At 50.6% G+C, this 19,322-nt stretch overlaps 1 protein-coding gene across 2 annotated transcripts in view; it reads right to left on the bottom strand.

Moving 5' to 3' along the window:
* The window catches only part of LOC142246243 (dehydrogenase/reductase SDR family member 4-like), a 107,670-nt gene that overhangs the window by 35,379 nt on the left and 52,969 nt on the right, over nucleotides 1–19,322 (bottom strand). For both annotated transcript variants that reach the window (XM_075319288.1, XM_075319281.1), the window contains exons 2-4: nucleotides 10,888–11,051; nucleotides 814–991; nucleotides 215–316 (exon numbers count right to left, since the gene is read on the bottom strand). In XM_075319288.1, the coding sequence (XP_075175403.1) occupies nucleotides 215–316; nucleotides 814–991; nucleotides 10,888–11,027 (420 nt within the window). In that variant the 5' untranslated portion in view covers nucleotides 11,028–11,051. The remainder of the gene's footprint in view (nucleotides 1–214; nucleotides 317–813; nucleotides 992–10,887; nucleotides 11,052–19,322) is intronic.

Raw genomic sequence — 19,322 nt, 5'->3', positions numbered from 1 at the left:
AACTTATTAGACGATCATTTTTTCAATACTCCAGATTGGAAAAGTAAATGGCAAATTTTCAAGAACTGAGCATTCATCCCAAAATAATGGCTGTATATACTAGTGAGTCACTGTAAAGTATTACCAGAATATATTTTACTTGTATCAAAATGTAAAGTATTGAAAATATGGCAGTAGAATAAAAAAAAAAAAAAGTTATTACAACCAGACGTACCTTTTCCCACACTTCATCTGTAGATTCCAGTATGTTCCCAAAAAATGGGTTAACAGCAGCGTTAGAAACAAGGATATCGATGCCTCCAAATTTCTGTACAGCCTACAATGTAGTTTGTCGTATGAAAAAGTAGATATTAAAATGGATACCAATAAATGTAATAGTCAATTTTCAGCCAAAAGGTAACAAAAGTTTGTGAACAGAGATAAACCTATTGGTAAAGGGGTTGTCCACTGCTAGGACAACCCCTTCTGATTCCACGTGTTTTCTCCAGGTAAAATAATAAAGACTTTATTCCCCTCCTGTAGTATCGCCGTTCCAACGGTGTTCAGGATTGAGGAGGAAGCCGGGGCTGATTGGATGGGGGGGCTCACATGACATCAGAACCCCATATATTATATATATATATATATATATATATATATATATATATATAGCTAAAACAGAGAACCATGAGATGATTTTGTTTTCATACGTAGGCCTGTAGGCATGACGAAGGAGTATCCACCTTGTAGGGGTCCTTGTCTAATAAAGAAAATCCCTCAAAGACTGACCTATTCCTCTATATTTGTTTTAGAATAACGACATTGCATACTTACTGTATTCACTAGATTTACTCTATCTTCATTCTTCCCCACGTGGCACACTGTCCCTTCTACATCCAATCCCTCTTTTCTGAGGTCTTTGACAGCCTTGTCCACATTTTGTTGCTTTCGGCTACTGACAAGAACTCGTGCACCATCTTGAGCAAGTCGTCGTGCAATAGCTAAGCCGATCCTGTAACAGCATTTGACATTATTTGACACAGTACACTCAATGCCCCCTTCTTACAATATGGCCTATTCTAGGAGATCTTAAAGATCCCCATTCTTATAAGATCATTAGCCAACTTTATGGTCAGAAAGTCAACTAATATTTACTAAAAAAGCAAAATCCGAACAGACCCAATTTCAAATGTATGCCCTTCATGCTTCTAGGTTATGAGTAATAAGGTTTCCTTCAAAATGCGTCAACCCATACCGCACTTATAAATTGGATCTGTGGTTCTTATGGTGATGCTCGTTTTGCATGGAGTGTTTTTAAAGGAAAAAAATAAAGTTTAACATTTTATGACACAGACTGGTACAGGAGGAGGGGGGATCCTGTCCGTGAGGGCTCACAGTCTACAGAGGATGGGTGAGGATACAGTAGGTGAGGACAGAGCTGGTTGTGCAGCAGTATAGTGGACTGCAGGGTTGAGTCAGGTTTCAGTGATGCTGAGGAAGGAAAGTTTGCTGGTGATGAAAAGATCATGGATGCGACAAGGAGAGCATTCCATAGAGCTCCTGTTAAAGGGCCTGGGGAGCCGGTACTCATCTTGATCACTTAAATCAAAGCTGAGCCCAGATGTGAGATAACATAAGCAGAGTAAACAAGTGGGTCAAAAAGAAAAGTGGGGAGGAGGTCATTAAAGTTTTAACTTTTTTTTAGCATATTGACATGTTTCTATATGCCTCGTTTTTGCATTAACAAAGCGGATAATTGTTGCTGCATATGTGGAAAAGTCACTTTTGCGTCACAAAGGCGACACTTGACTACCATGATAAGGAAAGCCTACCTGTATTTTAGATAATGAGAAGAATTGGGATCCACAAATATGCTGCAATAAATGTCCATCACATCTTACTCAGTGTTTGCTTGGGAATAGGCAATCTATGCCTTTTGAAGTCCTAATGATATGGAGAGAGCCAACAGATTGCACTGCCAGTTGCTATTTCTGCATGGTGCGCCCCATTAGGGAAGGAGTTTCAAGGATTAGGAAGTGGAATTTACAGTATCCAAACATGCCATCTGCAATATGCCCAATGCCATATACAGGAGAACTGCAAGTTCCAAAATAACCACAAACATTTTCAGTTGAGCCAAGTGAGGAAGAAGAGGTAAGCATCTTTCTCTAACAACCCAGACTTTCTATCAGCAATCTCAACTGAACCACACCTTATAACACAAAGTGAACTGAATGATCTTGTTAGAGATTTAGTTCTGCCCAAGAGTAAAGGGCACTTTACACGCTGCGATATCGGTAATAATATCGCTAGCAAGCGTACCCGCCCCCATCGATTGTGCGTCACGGGCAAATCGCTGACCGTGGCGCACAACATCGCTTACACCCGTCACACGAACTTACCTTCCCTACGACGTCGCTGTGGCAAACCGCCTCCTTTCTAAGGGGGCAGTTTGTGCGGCATCACAGCAACGTCACACGGCAGCCGTCCAATAGAAGCGGAGGGGCGGAGATGAGCGGAACCTCCTTCCTTCCTCATTACCGGTGGACGCAGGTAAGGAGATATTCGTCATTCCTGCGGTGTCACACATAGCGATGTGTGATGCCACAGGAACGACGAACAACCAGCAGCATGCACCACCAACGATATTATGAAAAGGAGCGACGTGTCAACGATCAACGATTTTTGACGTTTTTACGATCGTTGATCGTCGCTCCTAGCTGTCATACGCTGCGATGTCACTAACGACACCAGATGTGCGTCACAAACACCGTGACCCCGACGATATATCGGTACAGATATCGCTATCGTGTAAAGCCCCCTTAAGGCTGAGCACTTAGGTTCCAGGCTACAGCAGTGGAATCTCCTAGCAGGTGATGTTCAGATTTGTCTGTTCAACAACCATGATAAAAATCTTGTCCAATACTTTTTCATGAAGGGCGATCTTGTGGCATGCAACAACATCAACAGTTTAATGGAGGCTCATATGTCATAATCCAGAGGAATGGAAGCTCGTCATTGATTCATCCTAAACAAGCCTAAAAGCTGTCTTGCTGCATAATGGCATTGTGTTACCTTTATTTCCAGTTGGTTATGCAGTTCACACGAAAGTAACCTATGACAACATGAAACAGCTATGGAGGTGCCTGAACTATGACCAACATTTGTGGCCGTTCGGTGGTGACTTTAAGGTGGGCACCCTCTTACTTGGTCTCTAGGGTGGATACACAAAGTACTGCTGCTTTCTGTGTGAGTGGGATAGTCATGTAAGAGAATATCACTACAATAAGAAGGGAATTTTGTTACTTACCGTAAATTCCTTTTCTTCTAGCTCTTATTGGGAGACCCAGACGATTGGGGTATAGCTACTGCCCTCTGGAGGCCACACAAAGCACTACATTAAAAGTGCAAGGCCCCTCCCCCTCTGGCTATACCCCCCCCGTGGTATCACGGGTTCTCCAGTTTTAGTGCCAAAGCAAGAAGGAGGAAGCCAATAACTGGTTTAAACAAATTAACTCCGAATAACATCGGAGAACTGAAAAACCGTTCAACATGAACAACATGTGTACCCGCAAACAACAAAAAAACATCCCGAAGGACAACAGGGCGGGTGCTGGGTCTCCCAATAAGAGCTAGAAGAAAAGGAATTTACGGTAAGTAACAAAATTCCCTTCTTCTTCAGCGCTCTATTGGGAGACCCAGACGATTGGGACGTCCAAAAGCTGTCCCTGGGTGGGTAAAGAAATACCTCATGTTAGAGCTGCAAAACAGCCCTCCCCTATGGGGGTGTCACTGCCGCCTGCAGGACTCTTCTACCTAAGCTGGCATCCGCCGAAGCATAGGTATGCACCTGATAATGCTTGGTGAAAGTGTGCAGACTGGACCAGGTAGCTGCCTGGCACACCTGTTGAGCCGAAGCCTGGTGACGTAATGCCCAGGACGCACCCACGGCTCTGGTTGAGTGGGCTTTTAGCCCTGAAGGAACCGGAAGCCCCGCAGAACGGTAGGCCTCTAGAATTGGTTCTTTGATCCATCGAGCCAGGGTGGCTTTAGAAGCCTGCAACCCCTTGCGCGGACCAGCGACAAGGACGAAAAGTGCATCGGCACGGCGTATGGGCGCCGTGCGGGAAATGTAGATTCTGAGTGCTCTCACCAGATCTAGCAAACGTAAGTCCTTTTCATACCGGTGAACCGGATGAGGGCAAAAAGAAGGCAAGGAAATATCCTGATTAAGATGAAAAGAGGATACGACCTTAGGAAGAAACTCCGGAATGGGGCGCAGCACCACCTTGTCCTGGTGGAACACCAGGAAGGGAGCCTTGGATGACAGAGCTGCCAGCTCAGACACACGCCGAAGCGATGTGATCGCAACAAGAAACGCCACTTTCTGCGACAGCCGAGAAAAGGAAACTTCCTTCAGAGGCTCGAAGGGCGGCTTCTGGAGAGCAACTAGTACCCTGTTCAGATCCCATGGATCTAACGGTCGCTTGTACGGGGGCACAATATGACAGACCCCCTGCAGGAACGTGCGCACCTTAGGAAGACGTGCTAGACGCTTCTGAAAAAACACGGATAGTGCCGAAACTTGCCCTTTAAGGGAGCTCAGCGACAAGCCCTTTTCTAACCCCGATTGCAGGAAGGAAAGAAACTTGGGTAATGCAAATGGCCAGGGAGACACTCCCTGGGCCGAGCACCAGGATAAGAAAATCTTCCACGTTCTGTGGTAGATCTTAGCAGAATTCGACTTTCTAGCTTGTCTCATTGTGGCAACCACTCCTTGAGATAATCCTGCAGATGCTAGGATCCAGGACTCAATGGCCACACAGTCAGGTTCAGGGCCGCAGAATTCTGATGGAAAAACGGCCCTTGGGACAGTAAGTCTGGTCGGTCTGGCAGTGACCACGGTCGACCGATCGTGAGATGCCACAGATCCGGATACCACGACCTCCTCGGCCAGTTTGGAGCGACGAGTATGATGCGGCTGCACTCGGATCTGATCTTGCGTAGCACTCTGGGCAAGAGCGCCAGAGGCGGAAACACGTAAGGGAGCTGAAACTGCGACCAATCTTGAACCAAGGCGTCTGCCGCCAGAGCTCTTTGATCGCGCGACCTCGCCATGAATGCCGGGACCTTGTTGTTGTGCCGGGATGCCATTAGGTCGACGTCCGGCACTCCCCAGCGGCGACAGATTTCCTGAAACACGTCCGGGTGAAGGGACCATTCCCCTGCGACCATGCCCTGGCGACTGAGGAAGTCTGCTTCCCAGTTTTCTACGCCTGGGATGTGAACCGCGGATATGGTGGATGCTCTGTCCTCCACCCACATTAGAATGCGCCGGACTTCTTGGAAGGCTTGCCGACTGCGCGTCCCTCCTTGGTGGTTGATGTATGCCACCGCTGTGGAGTTGTCCGATTGGATTCGGATCTGCTTTCCTTCCAGCCACTGCTGGAAGGCTAGTAGGGCAAGATACACTGCTCTGATTTCCAGAACATTGATCTGAAGGGTGGACTCCTGCGGAGTCCACGTCCCCTGAGCCCTGTGGTGGAGAAACACTGCTCCCCACCCCGACAGACTCGCATCTGTCGTAACTACTGCCCAGGATGGGGGCAGGAAGGATCTTCCCTGAGATAATGAGGTGGGAAGGAGCCACCATTGTAGAGAGTCCTTGGCCGTCTGGGAAAGCGAGACTTTCCTGTCCAGGGACGTTGACTTCCCGTCCCATTGGCGGAGAATGTCCCATTGAAGTGGGCGCAGATGAAACTGCGCAAAGGGAACTGCTTCCATGGCTGCCACCATCTTCCCTAGGAAATGCATGAGACGCCGCAAGGGATGCAACTGGCCCTGCAGGAGAGATTGCACCCCTGTCTGTAGTGACCGCTGCTTGTTCAGCGGCAGCTTCACTATCGCTGCTAGAGTATGAAACTCCATGCCAAGATACGTTAGTGACTGAGTCGGTGATAGGATCGACTTTGGAAAGTTGATGATCCATCCGAAAGACTGTAGAGTCTCCAGCGTAGCATTCAGGCTGTGCTGACATGCCTCCTGAGAGGGAGCTTTGACCAATAAGTCGTCTAGGTAAGGGATCACCGAGTGTCCCTGAGAGTGCAAGACTGCTACCACCGCCGCCATGACCTTGGTGAAGACCCGTGGGGCTGTCGCCAGACCAAATGGAAGAGCTACGAACTGAAAATGGTCGTCTCCTATCACAAAACGTAGAAAACGTTGATGTTCTGTAGCAATTGGCACGTGGAGATAAGCATCTTTGATGTCTATTGAGGCAAGGAAGTCTCCTCTGGACATTGAGGCAATGACAGAGCGGAGGGTTTCCATCCGGAACCTCCTGGCGTGCACATGTTTGTTGAGCCGTTTTAGGTCCAGAACAGGACGGAACGAGCCGTCCTTTTTTGGAACCACAAAGAGATTGGAGTAAAACCCTTGCCCTTGTTCCTGAGGAGGGACTGGGATCACCACTCCTTCCGCTTTTAGGGAATCCACCGCCTGCAGCAGAGCATCTGCTCGGTCTGGATGTGGGGAGGTTCTGAAGAACCGAGCTGGAGGACGAGAATTGAACTCGATTCTGTACCCGCGAGACAAAATGTCCGTCACCCACCGGTCTTTGACCTGTGACATCCAAATGCCGGAAAAGCGGGAGAGCCTGCCCCCGACCGGCGATGCGGAGGGGGGGGGCTGGAAGTCATGAGGTAGCCGCTTTGGAAGCGGTACCTCCATTTGCTTTCTTGGGGCGTGTGTGAGTCCGCCACGAATCTGAGTTTCTTTGCGTCCTCTGAGTCCCTTTGGACGAGGTAAATGGTGTCTTGCCCGAACCTCGAAAGGACTGAAACCTCTGCTGCCACTTTTTCTGCTGAGGTTTGGATGTTCTGGGTTGTGGTAAAGAGGAGTCTTTACCCTTGGACTGCTTAATGATGTCAGCCAATGGCTCGCCAAACAGTCTATCTCTAGACAAAGGCAAACTGGTTAAACATTTTTTGGAACCAGCATCTGCTTTCCAGTCCTTTAACCACAAGGCTCTGCGCAAAACTACCGAATTGGCGGACGCCATTGAGGTGCGACTGGTAGATTCTAGGACCGCATTGATAGCGTAAGACGCAAACGCCGACATCTGCGTGGTAAGGTGCGCCACTTGCGGCACTGCTGGATGCATGATAGCATCCACTTTTGCTAAGCCAGCTGAAATAGCCTGGAGTGCCCATACGGCTGCGAATGCCGGAGCAAACGACGCGCCGATAGCTTCATAGACAGATTTTAACCAAAGGTCCATCTGTCTGTCATTGGCATCTTTAAGTGAAGCGCCATCCTCCACTGCAACTATGGATCTAGCTGCAAGTTTGGAAATCGGGGGGTCTACCTTTGGACACTGTGTCCAGCGCTTGACCACCTCAGGGGGGAAAGGGAAACGCGTATCTTTAGATCGTTTAGAGAAACGCCTTTCTGGGTGAGCGTCGTGCTTCTGGATTGATTCTCTGAAGTCAGAGTGATCTAACAAAGCACTCAATTTACGCTTGGGATAAAGGAAACGAAACTTCTCCTGCTCCGCCGCCGCCTCTTCTGCTGAAGGGGCTGGGGGAGAAATATCCAACAGCCTATTGATGGCTGAGATAAGGTCGTTTACCATGGCATCCCCATCCGGGGTATCCAGGTTGAGAGGGGTTCCAGGAGTGGATTCCTGATCACTCTCATCAGACACATCACAGGGAGACTGATTGCGCTGAGACCCTGAGCAGTGTGAAGACGTCGAGGGTCTTTCCCAGCGAGCTCGCTTAGGGTGGCTGGGGCCATCATCTGAGTCATAATCCTCGGCCTGTGAAGCCGGGGACCCCCCTGTGGGCTGGATACATTCCAAGTAAGGGGGACCTGAGGACAGAGGCCTCGCCGTGCCCAGAGACTGAGCCCCATGCATAGATTGCAAGGTTTCAAGGATTTTTGCCATAGACACAGACATATTATCTGCAAAAACTGCAAAGTCTGTCCCTGTCACCGGGGCAGAACTTACAAGCGTCTCAGCCTGGGTCGCTACCTCTCCTGACTCCGGCTGGCGAAGCAGCACCGGGTCGGAGCATTGCACACAATGGGGGTCATCGGAGCCTGCTGGTAGATTAGCCCCACATGCAGCACACGCAGTATACACAGCCCTTTTTGCCTTGGCCGCCTTGCGTTTTGAGGATGACATGTTGCTGCTTCCACAGAGCGATCTGGGATATGCAGCCAGAAGCGCACCTCACAGTGCAAGAAATACAATATCTATATATCTGTACCCAGTACACTGATACACAGTGAGGCACTAGAGGGACCAGCACAGAAAAATCGCTTACCGCCCGCTTAAAAAGCGGGTGTGTGGTCGCCAGATAGCCCCTAGTCCAGGTCTCCCAGAGCCTTGCGTCCTTCCTCCAGCCAGGCATGCATGTAATGGCTGCCGGCGTCTCGAGAGAGGAAGGGGGGCGGGCCCTGGGCGTTCCTGGCTAAGAGCGGGAAGCCTGCTTCCCTCTGTGCCAAGTGAGAGGGCTGGAGCATGTAAATCAGGCTCCAGCCCTCGTCGCTGCTAGCGAACAGCGTCTCTCCCCTACCCTGAATGACAGGGTGGGGGCGGGAACGAATCGGAGCTGCCGGCGTCCTAGGCCCAAAAAGCCGGGGACTAAATTTATAACCGCCGCCGCCGTAAAAGCGCGGACGGCGGATCCCCGGCGCACCACAAGTCACAGCAGCGCCGCCCGGTCCAGAGGGGGTCGGCGCTGCGTTCCCATACACAAAAAAGTCCCCCAGTAATCTGTAGGGACACCAACTCCACGTTGCGGTCCCCGGCGCACTACAACACCCAGCCAGCCCGGAGTGTGTCTGTGCCTGCCGGGGACACAGAGTACCTGTAAGATGCAGGGCCTGTCCCTGATCGTACTCCTGCTCCGTCTCCATCAGGTTCTAATGGGTCTGTGGATGGAGCCCGGCGTCAGAGCTGAGAGGCCGGCAGGATCCCACTTCCACAGAGCCCTACCAGGGGATGTGGAAGGAAAACAGCATGTCAGGCTCCAGCCCTGTACCAGCAATAGGTACCTCAACCTTACAACACCATCCAGGGGTGAGAAGGGAGCATGCTGGGAACACTATATGTGTCCTCTTTTCTTCCATCCGAAACAGTCAGCTTACTGCTGACTAAAATCTGTGGAGCTATGCATGGAATGTCTGACCTCCTTCGCACACAAAGCTAAAACTGGAGAACCCGTGATACCACGGGGGGGGTATAGCCAGAGGGGGAGGGGCCTTGCACTTTTAATGTAGTGCTTTGTGTGGCCTCCAGAGGGCAGTAGCTATACCCCAATCGTCTGGGTCTCCCAATAGAGCGCTGAAGAAAAGGAGACTGGCCTCTCAAACATTCACTTCAGCCAGGGATTAAAAATGTTCTGCATAGCGATGTCGCAGCGTGCAAAGTACCCCTTAGTGGCAGCTATGGGCTGCTGCCATTAACTCCTTATTACCTCGATTGCCACCGCACCAGGGCAATTCAGGATGAGCCGGGTAAAGTCCCAGGACTGTCGCATCTAATGGATGGGCAATTTCGGACGGCTGCTGGCTGATATTTTTAGGCTGGGGGGGCTCCCCATCCTGAGAATACTAGCCTTCAGCCGTGTGGCTTAGCGCATAGCGGTGGAATCCAGCACCATGGACAATCATTAGACACCTTGGCGGATTCCGAAATCCATCAAGGTGCATTATTTTAACGACCCAAAAAACGCTACATGCAGCGTTCCCTTCGCCCGACGCTGCATCAAAATAACGAGTCAGCGTCGTCCAGCGGATGAAACACTTGCGTTATAGTGCGTCGTCAATACAAGTCTATGGAGAATAGCGCAGTGTTGGAATCTTCCACCGCTGCAGGAGCATGTTTTTTCATAATCACAGTTTTTTTCCTGAATATTGATTGTAATTCTTACATCTCTCTGAGACATTATAAATGCTCTCCATTCAGTATATGACTGTGCTTATTCCTGCTCGTCTGCATGAGTGCTGATTTCCTCTCTGCTCATGGATGCAGATTATATTGAATGGCCTATTGTTTTTCTACTGTCCTGAGGAGGTGGATTATTTTAATTGTATGGCATTGATGTTAGGTGTCTCTCAGCTTTATTAATTTTTGGCTCTTACGCAGATGTGAGAGATATATTCTACCTTATATTAAGGCTGCTGCTTAAATATCATCTCTGTGAGTTTGCTATAATACTGCATTTATCCCTCCTTTTTGGCTAATTGTGCACTGTCCTGACAAGTTATTGTTAAAGATATATATATATATATATTTGCATATCTATTGCAATTTTCTTTGCATTATCTGCAGTGATGTAACCTGTTTACCTGTTCCCATCACCTTTGCGCACTTATAATATGAATAAAACTATGTTGAACCTTATGATCGCCTCCTCTTTTTGTGTTTGGTAGTTCAGTCAATAGCGATTTGGTTTTTATATTGTAGTCCTTCTTCTACTGGTATTATGATATCTTTAAAATCATCTTTATTTGATATGCAGATTTTTTCTATGCCATTATTTATCCTGATTGCACATTAGCCTTGAAAGCTGTTTCCAGAAATCAGCTCAGGAGGATTTCTTTTTTTAACACGGACACATTCTGCACTGTCTTGAACTGGCGGTTGTCAAGTGCACACTCTTTCTAATTTATCTATCTATATTAATCTAGTTTATATGTTATTCATAAAGATTTTCTTTACTCCATGTCAGGTATTATATTTACTGTAAGGGGGAAAATGTGCAGATTTGCTCTACTACTAAGCAAGCATGGTATAGACACCCCTATCTAAAATATAACAGATAAATGTGCATCTTGGTGATCACACAATTGGCAACTTCTATTAAACTAAACATTTAGTGCAAAAACATGAATTACCCATCTGATGACGCAGTCACCAAAGCCACTTTGCCTTCCAGTTTTCTGGGAGTTTGCATTCCCCTAACACTGTGCATTATGTAAGGTCCTCTACCAACGGGCGACAGGGACAGCAAACGCTGGAGGGACAAGCGAAACATGGAAGAGAGGATTGGACTGTGCCCCTGGAGAACAGAAGAGAAGACAGGATAAAAGATCAAAGTGCAGAACAGTATCTAGATGAACAAAACAGATATGTTTAACCCTTCAAATGTGATCCAGTGACATGGAGAAAGTTCTGAAGACATCCTTTATTAAAAATTATCTTGAAGTATAGCCCACTGTAACTTACCAGGAATGACCACCATGCTTTGATATTTCATTCCCAATAACCAGCATTAGCACAGATCCATTTGATTTCTTAAACATGCAGGCTGCAGTTGAAGTTTGGAAGTGAACTGAGGGAATGTCAATGCACGGACCTGACCCCAGGACATTCCCACTCTGATTTACATATGGCTTCTACACTAGATTTTCCATGACTGCGAAATAAGATCTTTTAAGAATAGGAATCCTCTTTATTCAGGGTCAATGGACTACGCAGCCCACTGGTGGACATACCGCTGGTGCAGTCGCACCGGGGCCCCGAGTGGGAGGGTGCCCCAGAGGACCTGAAAACATATGGGGATTTCTTTTGCCGGCAGCAGAGTGAACACTAAGGCTATGTGCCCACGCTGCGGATTTACCGCGGATTTTGCCGCGGATTTGCCGCGGATTTCCCGAAAATCTGCAGCAGCGGCACTTCCAAGCCATTTCAATGGCATTTTGGAAATGCTGTGTCCATGCTGCCGCGGATTTTGATCCGGAAAAATCTGCAGCATGTCAATTGTTTGTTGCAGATTTGGTGCGGATTTTGGGTATAGAATGGGGGAAAAAAAAAAATCCGCATCAAAATCCGCGGGTGCGGATTTGCCGCGAAAGTCGCGGATTTTCATGCAGAAAAATCCGCAGGTACATTCTACCGTGGACACATAGCCTAACAGGAGAAGCAGGGGCCCGATCAGCTGAATTCATATCTGACACGGGCCCCTTCCCTCACCTGTTAGGGGCCTGCAGTCGGGAGAATTCATCCCCTCTGCAATAGCTGTCCAGCCGCGCAGAGTTCAGCAGAGCAGAGAGGCCGCTGTATAACAGACATGGCGCTCTGACTGGGATGCTCTCACCTAGTCAACTGAAATTACAGCAAGAGAACACAGCAGTCGGGCCTCAGGAGGAGAGGAGGCTGCACCACAAGAGGAGATGGAAGAGCAGGCTCCAGAGAAAAGAACCTGCTGTCTTGGGCACCATGTGCAATCATCTGCAGAGAGGGTGAGTCTATGTGTAATTTGTGGACATCTATCTATCTGTCTGTCTATCTAATATGTTTTTATAAGTGTCATGCCCAGTGCTTTTTTTGTAAAAAAAAGAGAATTTTGTTTACTTACCGTAAATTCTTTTTCTTATAGTTCCGACATGGAAGACCCAGACCATGGGTGTATAGCTACTGCCTCCGGAGGACACACAAAGTACTACACTCAAAACGTGTAGCTCCTCCCTCCGGGCTATATACACCCCCTGGATGACAATCTAACCAGTTCAGTGCAAAAGCTGAAGGAGGACATCCACCCATAAGTAGAGATAGAGTAAAACTCGGAAAAACCGGAACTCTGTCTACAACAACAGCCAGTGAAAACACACGGAACAAAAACTGCCAACAGGCAACAGGGAGGGTGCTGGGTCTCCCATGTCGGAACTATAAGAAAAAGAATTTACGGTAAGTAAACAAAATTCTCTTTTTCTTCATCGTTCCTTATGGGAGACCCAGACCATGAGACGTTCCAAAGCAGTCCATGGGTGGGAAATAAACCAAACTGAGAAGTAGGCAAAACCTAACTTCACAAATGGGCGACAGCCGCCTGAAGGATGCGTCTGCCCAAGCTTGCATCTGCCGAAGCATGAGCATGCACTTGGTAGTGCTTCGAAAAAGTGTGCAGACTGGACCAAGTGGCAGCCTGACAAACCTGCTGAGCCGTAGCCTGGTGCCTGAAAGCCCAGGAGGCACCGACAGCTCTGGTCGAGTGCGCCTTAATCCCTGGCGGAGGGGGCACCTGAGAACACTGGTAGGCATCGGCGATAGCCGACCTAATCCAACGAGCTAGGGTCGGTTTAGAAGCAGAGAGACCCTTGCGCTGACCCGTGGTTAGCACAAAAAGTGAGGTGCACCGCCTAAAAACGGTGGTGCGTGACACATAGATTCGGAGCGCCCGCACCAAATCCAAGGTGTGCAACGCCTTCTCAAAGCGATGCACAGGGGCCGGACAAAGAGAGGGCAATGAAATGTCCTGGTTAAGATGGAAAGAAGACACCACCTTGGGGAGAAAGTCCGGAGTCGGACGAAGAACCACCTTGTCTTGGTGAAACACCAAAAAGGGGGATTCCGAAGAGAGCGCAGCCAAATCAGAAACTCTCCTGAGAGAAGTTATGGCTACTAGAAAAACAACTTTCTGTGAAAGTCTAAACAAGCCTCCCTAAGAGGCTCAAAGGGGGGTTTCTGTAAGGCCGTGAGGACCAGATTAAGGTCCCAGGGATCCAAAGGCCGCCGGTAAGGAGGAATGATGTGAGCTGCGCCCTGCATGAAGGTGCGCACCTGAGCCAGTCGGGCGATACGCCGCTGGAATAATACCGACAGAGCCGACACCTGTCCCTTGAGGGAATTGAGGGACAGTCCTAGCTGTAGACCAGACTGTAGAAAAGACAGGATGGTCGGCAAGGAGAACGGCCAAGGAGCATGGTCGGAAGAGCGACACCAGGACAGGAAGATCCTCCAAGTCCTGTGATAAATCTTGGCCGAAGAAGACTTTCGAGCCTGAGTCATAGTGGAGATGACCTCAGAGGGAATGCCTGAAGCCGTCAGGATCCAGGACTCAAGAGCCACGCCGTCAATCTGAGAACCGCAGAATTCTGGCGGAAAAACGGACCTTGAGAGAGAAGGTCTGGGCGGTCCGGGAGATGCCACGGCACCTCTACGGACAGGCGGAGCAGGTCTGGGTACCAAGCTCGCCTGGGCCAGTCCGGAGCAATGATTATGACCCGACGGCCCTCCATTCTGATCTTGCGCAGAACCCTGGGCAAGAGAGCTAGAGGGGGAAACACGTAGGCCAGACGGAACTAAGACCAATCCTGAACCAGCGCGTCCGCTGCGAAGGCCTGAGGATCGCCACGTAAACCGGAACCCTGTTGTTGTGCCGGGATGCCATTAGATCCACTTCCGGAGTACCCCACTTGCGGCAGATTGACCTGAACACTGCCGGGTGCAGGGCCCACTCGCCGCTGTCCACGGTTTGACAGCTGAGATAATCGGCCTCCCAGTTTTCTACGCCTGGGATGTGGACAGCTGATATGGTGGACTTGGAGTCCTCCGTCCACTGGAGGATTCGTTGAACCTCCAACATCGCCAGGCGGCTGCGAGTTCCGCCCTGGTGATTGATGTAGGCAACCGCCGTCGCGTTGTCCGACTGGACTCGAATGTGCCTGCCCGCCAACAGGTGGTGCAAGGCTAGGAGAGCTAGAAACACAGCTCTGATTTCCAGCACATTGATCGAGAGGGCTGATTCGGACGGAGTCCAAGTGCCCTGTGCTCGGTGATGGAGAAAAACTGCTCCCCAACCGGAGAGGCTGGCATCCGTGGTGAGGATCACCCAGGACGGAGTCAGGAAGGAGCGTCCCTGTGACAGGGAGAGGGGCCGAAGCCACCACTGAAGAGAGCTCCTGGTCTGTGGCGACAGAGCCACTAGCTTGTGCAAGGAAGAGGTCCGCTTGTCCCAACAGCGGAGAATGTCAAGCTGCAGGGGACGCAGATGGAACTGTGCAAAGGGAACCGCTTCCATTGACGCCACCATCTGACCCAGCACCTGCATGAGGTGCCTGATGGAATGACGGCGGTGCCTCAGCAGAGAGCGCACCGCTAGCTGAAGGGACTGCTGTTTGACTAAGGGCAACTTCACAAGTGCCGGCAGAGTCTCGAATTGCATCCCTAGGTACAGAAGTCCCTGGGTCGGGGTCAGAGTGGACTTGGGCAGGTTGACAAGCCATCCGAACTGAACAAGCGTGGCAAGAGTGAGCGAGACACTCCGCTGGCAGTCTGCCCTGGATGAGGCCTTGACTAGAAGGTCGTCCAGGTAGGGGATTACTGCCAACCCCTGAAGATGCAGGACCGCAACCACTGCTGCCATAACCTTGGTGAAAACACGAGGGGCCGTGGCTAACCCGAAGGGGAGAGCCACGAATTGGAAATGTTCCTCTCCTATTGCAAAGCGGAGCCAACGCTGTTGTGAAACCGCGATAGGCACGTGCAGATAGGCATCTCTGATGTCGATGGATGCTAGAAAATCTCCTTGGGTCATTGATGCAATGACCGATCTCAGAGATTCCATGCGAAAACGCTGCACCTGAACATGCTTGTTGAGAAGCTTGAGATCCAGGATGGGCCGGAAGGAACCGTCCTTCTTGGGGACTAGAAAGAGGTTTGAGTAGAAACCTCTGAACCGTTCCGGAGCGGGAACCGGAACAATAACACCGTTGGCCTGCAGGGATGCCACGGCCTGAGAGAAGGCGGCGGCTTTGGAGCAGGGGGGGGTGGACAGAAAAAATCTGTTTGGCGGGCTGGAAGAAAATTCTATCCTGTAGCCGTGGGAGATGATATCCCACACCCACTGATCGGAGACGTGTTGAAACCACACGTCGCCAAAGTGGGAGAGCCTGCCACCGACCAAGGACGTTGCTGGCGCAGCCAGATAGTCAAGAGGGGGCTGCCTTAGTGGCAGCGGCTCCTCCGGACTTCTGAGGACGCGGCTTCGCGCGCCAGATGGGTTTACGATCCTTGGCTGCGGTAGTGGACGAGGCTGAGGGCTTAGAGGATGACCAGTTAGGGGAACGAAAGGAACGAAACCTCGATTGGTTCCTGCCCTGGACAGGTCTCTTGACTTTAGCTTGTGGCAAGGAAGTACTCTTCCCGCCAGTAGCTTCCTTAATTATTTCATCCAGTTGTTCACCAAACAGCCGGGACCCAGCAAAAGGGAGACCCGCAAGGTACTTCTTAGAAGAAGCGTCTGCTTTCTACTCTCGAAGCCACAAGATCCTGCGGATCGCGAGAGAGTTAGCGGAGGCCACCGCCGTGCGGTGAGAAGCCTCCAGAATGGCAGACATGGCGTAGGATGAAAAAGCCGAAGCTTGAGAAGTTAAGGCCTCCATCTCAGGCATAGAGTCGCTGGTGAGGGAATGTATCTCCGCCAGAGAGGCAGAGACTGCCTTAAGAGCCCACACTGCCGCAAAGACGGGGAGAAGGAGGCTCCTGCCGCCTCATATACAGACTTGGCCAGAAGGTCAACCTGGCGGTCAGTGGGATCCTTAAGAGAGGTGCCATCGGCCACCGCTACAACTGTGCGGGCTGAGATTCTGGACACCGGAGGGTCTACCTTTGGGGACTGAGCCCACTCCTTCACCACATCTGGTGGAAAAGGAAAACGGTCATCAGAACTACGCTTTGGAAAGCGTTTGTCAGGACAGGCCCTGGGTTTGGTGACAGTGGCCTGAAAACTGGACTCCTAGCTCTCTTAGGGGAGGCAAACTGATGTATCTCTACCAGAGAGGCTTGTTCCTCTGACACTGGTGGATTGAGGTTCAGAACGGAGTTAATGGACGCAATCAAATCACTAACATCCGCATCATCCTCAGACAAGGCAATGGGGTACCTAGAGGTAGCGTCTGAGCCCACAGTAAAAGTATCCTCCTCGCCCTGCACCTCGGCTCGTGAATCAGAGCCGTGGGACGAGGAAGGAGAAGGGTCCCTGCGTCTCCGTTTGGGAGGACGGGGTCCTAGAACATGCTCTGAGAGCTCTGCAGAGCTCGGAGCAGCAGAGGCGCCCTGAGAAGGGGGCTGATGCATGGTCAGCAGTGTCCGGGACAGCTGTCCCATGGAGTCGGCAAAAGACTGGGAAATAGCTCTGGAAAAGGATGCTACCCAAGCCGGGGGATCAGCCGCCGGGGCTGGAGCTGCCGGAGGAACCCCTGAGGAGGCTCCAGGCTGAGACACCACCATGTTAGAGCAGGCATCACAATGTGGGTATGTGCTTGGCTCTGGCAGAATGAGCTTACATGCAGTGCATATAGCGTACAGCTTAGCAGACTTGCTCCTAGTGACAGACATGCTGCTGAGGTGGAGGCTCTGCAGCCAGAATACACTCCTGTAGAATGCCCTGAGAGTGTATAATAAAAAGCCCACAACCAGAGGTTGTGGCTTACCAGACCGCTCTCTGTGTGCCCTCCGGATTCCACAGCTCGGACCCCTAGTGAAGCGTCAGCCCTTCCAAAAAGCAGCAGCTGCAGCATCCAGCGCCGATCAGCGTGGGAACGCTGAGAAAATGGCGCTGGAAGGAGGAGGGGGGCGGGGATTAACCCAAGAGCGGGAAACCGGAGGGCTAAGGAGAGATACAGGGGAGTGAACATCTCCTCAGAGAGGAGTGTCCTCCCCTCTGCTGGCCGGCCGGTGGGCGGCGGCACGCCATGCCTCTGCATGAATGACATGCAGGGAAGCTGAAACCGAAACTAGGCCCAAACTGAAGCCGGGGCCTAGATTTTAACATGCGGCCAACGAGCAGGCACCCCCGGCGCGGTTCTCAGGAAAAACCCCCAGAACCGGCCGGAATTTACAGTAAAGACACAAAACATACTCTCCCCTCAATAAAAGGACCCGGGGCCCCTGAAAAACGTCTCAATACTTAGCTTTTGAGACGCAGGGCCATGTCCCTGAGGGAAGGTTAAACGCTCCGTCCAGCAGGAACCTGACAGGGCTGCGGATGGAGACCGGTCTCCTGCAAGCAGAGAGGACCGAGTCGGCTCCCACTTCAAACCAGAGCCTGAAAAGGATGTTGAAGGAGCGCGGCATGTGAAGGCTCCAGCCTTGTAAAGTCAACCTTAACAGCACCGCCGACACAGTGGGGTGTGAAGGGACATGCCGGGAGTCCAGATTGGACCCGCTTTTCTTCCATATCTTTAAAATCAAAATCTTAAAAATGAAAAATCAGAGAATGCATGTGTGTGTGTGACCTCCTGAAACACAAAACATTGAACTGATTAGATTGTCATCCAGGGGGTGTATATAGCCTGGAGGGAGGAGCTACACGTTTTGAGTGTAGTACTTTGTGTGTCCTCCGGAGGCAGTAGCTATACACCCATGGTCTGGGTCTCCCATAAGGAACAATGAAGAAAAATATTTGCTGGTACGCATCTCTGAGGCAAGGAATCTCTGAGGCGAGGAGCGGGGATGGGGTGAGGGGGGTGCTGTCAGGCGCCGGCGGCCGAGATTGAGGAGCGGGGGGGTGGTCTGTAAGCCGGCGGCAGATATTGAGGAGCGGGAAGGGGGTACTGTCAGGCGGCTGGGAGATCCTGTGCACGATTTACCTGTTGAGGCACTGGGCTCCCAGCCTGGACCCCATGCTGGTATATAGGCCCCCAGCCTTGGTATACATGTCCCCTGTTCTGAGTTTTGCAAAAAAAAATAAATCATATACTCACCTGCTCCATCAGGTCTTGAGCGGTGCAGTGCAGGCAGGACATCGTGCGCACAAGACAGCAGAGTCCCGGCGCTGAGCGATGACGTCACCACGCTGGGACTCTGTGTCCTGAGTATGCGCTGTTGTCATCAGCAGCAGTGCATGGAGATCATGTGACCTCCACACTGCCAGGGAACTTGTCACCTCCAATATGCGATCTGACATATTAACAGACGCATATTTTCCCTAACAGCTGCTCGCTACCAATTATTGTGCTGTAAAATTGTGTAATATGAAAGTAATAAAAAATGTTTTATTACTTTCATATTTCCTATGTAGATTACAGAGCCACTGGCCCCATGGGCGGTGCCTTGCCCTATGGGCGTCTGCACTTTCCGTGGTATCACACCCATGTGGGGGTGATACCATGAAGTCACATGAGCGACGTCCACGTCGCTCATTGTATCCTGCGATCCTGCGTGCGTTTATACTTACCACTGCAGCAGGCTTCTTTTCCGGGTGTTCACTCGTCGACTTCAGACGTCTAAAAACTGACAAGGAGGGGGCTGAGCCGCATGAAATACTAGTCGTACAGATGTGACCTGTTGGCTTCTCCCAGCTCACAGCCAGTGACTGACAGTTCTTTTTCTATACACGCACACAGGAATACTTACACCTGTCAGTCACTGGCTGTGAGCAGGGAGAAGCCACCAGGTCACATCTGTACGACTAGTGTGACGCCCTGGCAAAACCAGGTAGTCACAAATAGGCCCCTGCATAACACCTTCCCTCACTAGGAAACACACAGCCAATCTAGAAACCCTAGTCACCCCCCCTTAGGGAAAGACAAACAAACCAGTGGGCGTG

Source organism: Anomaloglossus baeobatrachus, chromosome 1 (genome assembly GCF_048569485.1).
Source record: "Anomaloglossus baeobatrachus isolate aAnoBae1 chromosome 1, aAnoBae1.hap1, whole genome shotgun sequence".
NCBI lineage: Eukaryota > Metazoa > Chordata > Amphibia > Anura > Aromobatidae > Anomaloglossus > Anomaloglossus baeobatrachus.
The sequence above is the reverse complement of the archived record's forward strand: the minus strand, read 5'-3'. Positions and strand labels throughout refer to the sequence as shown.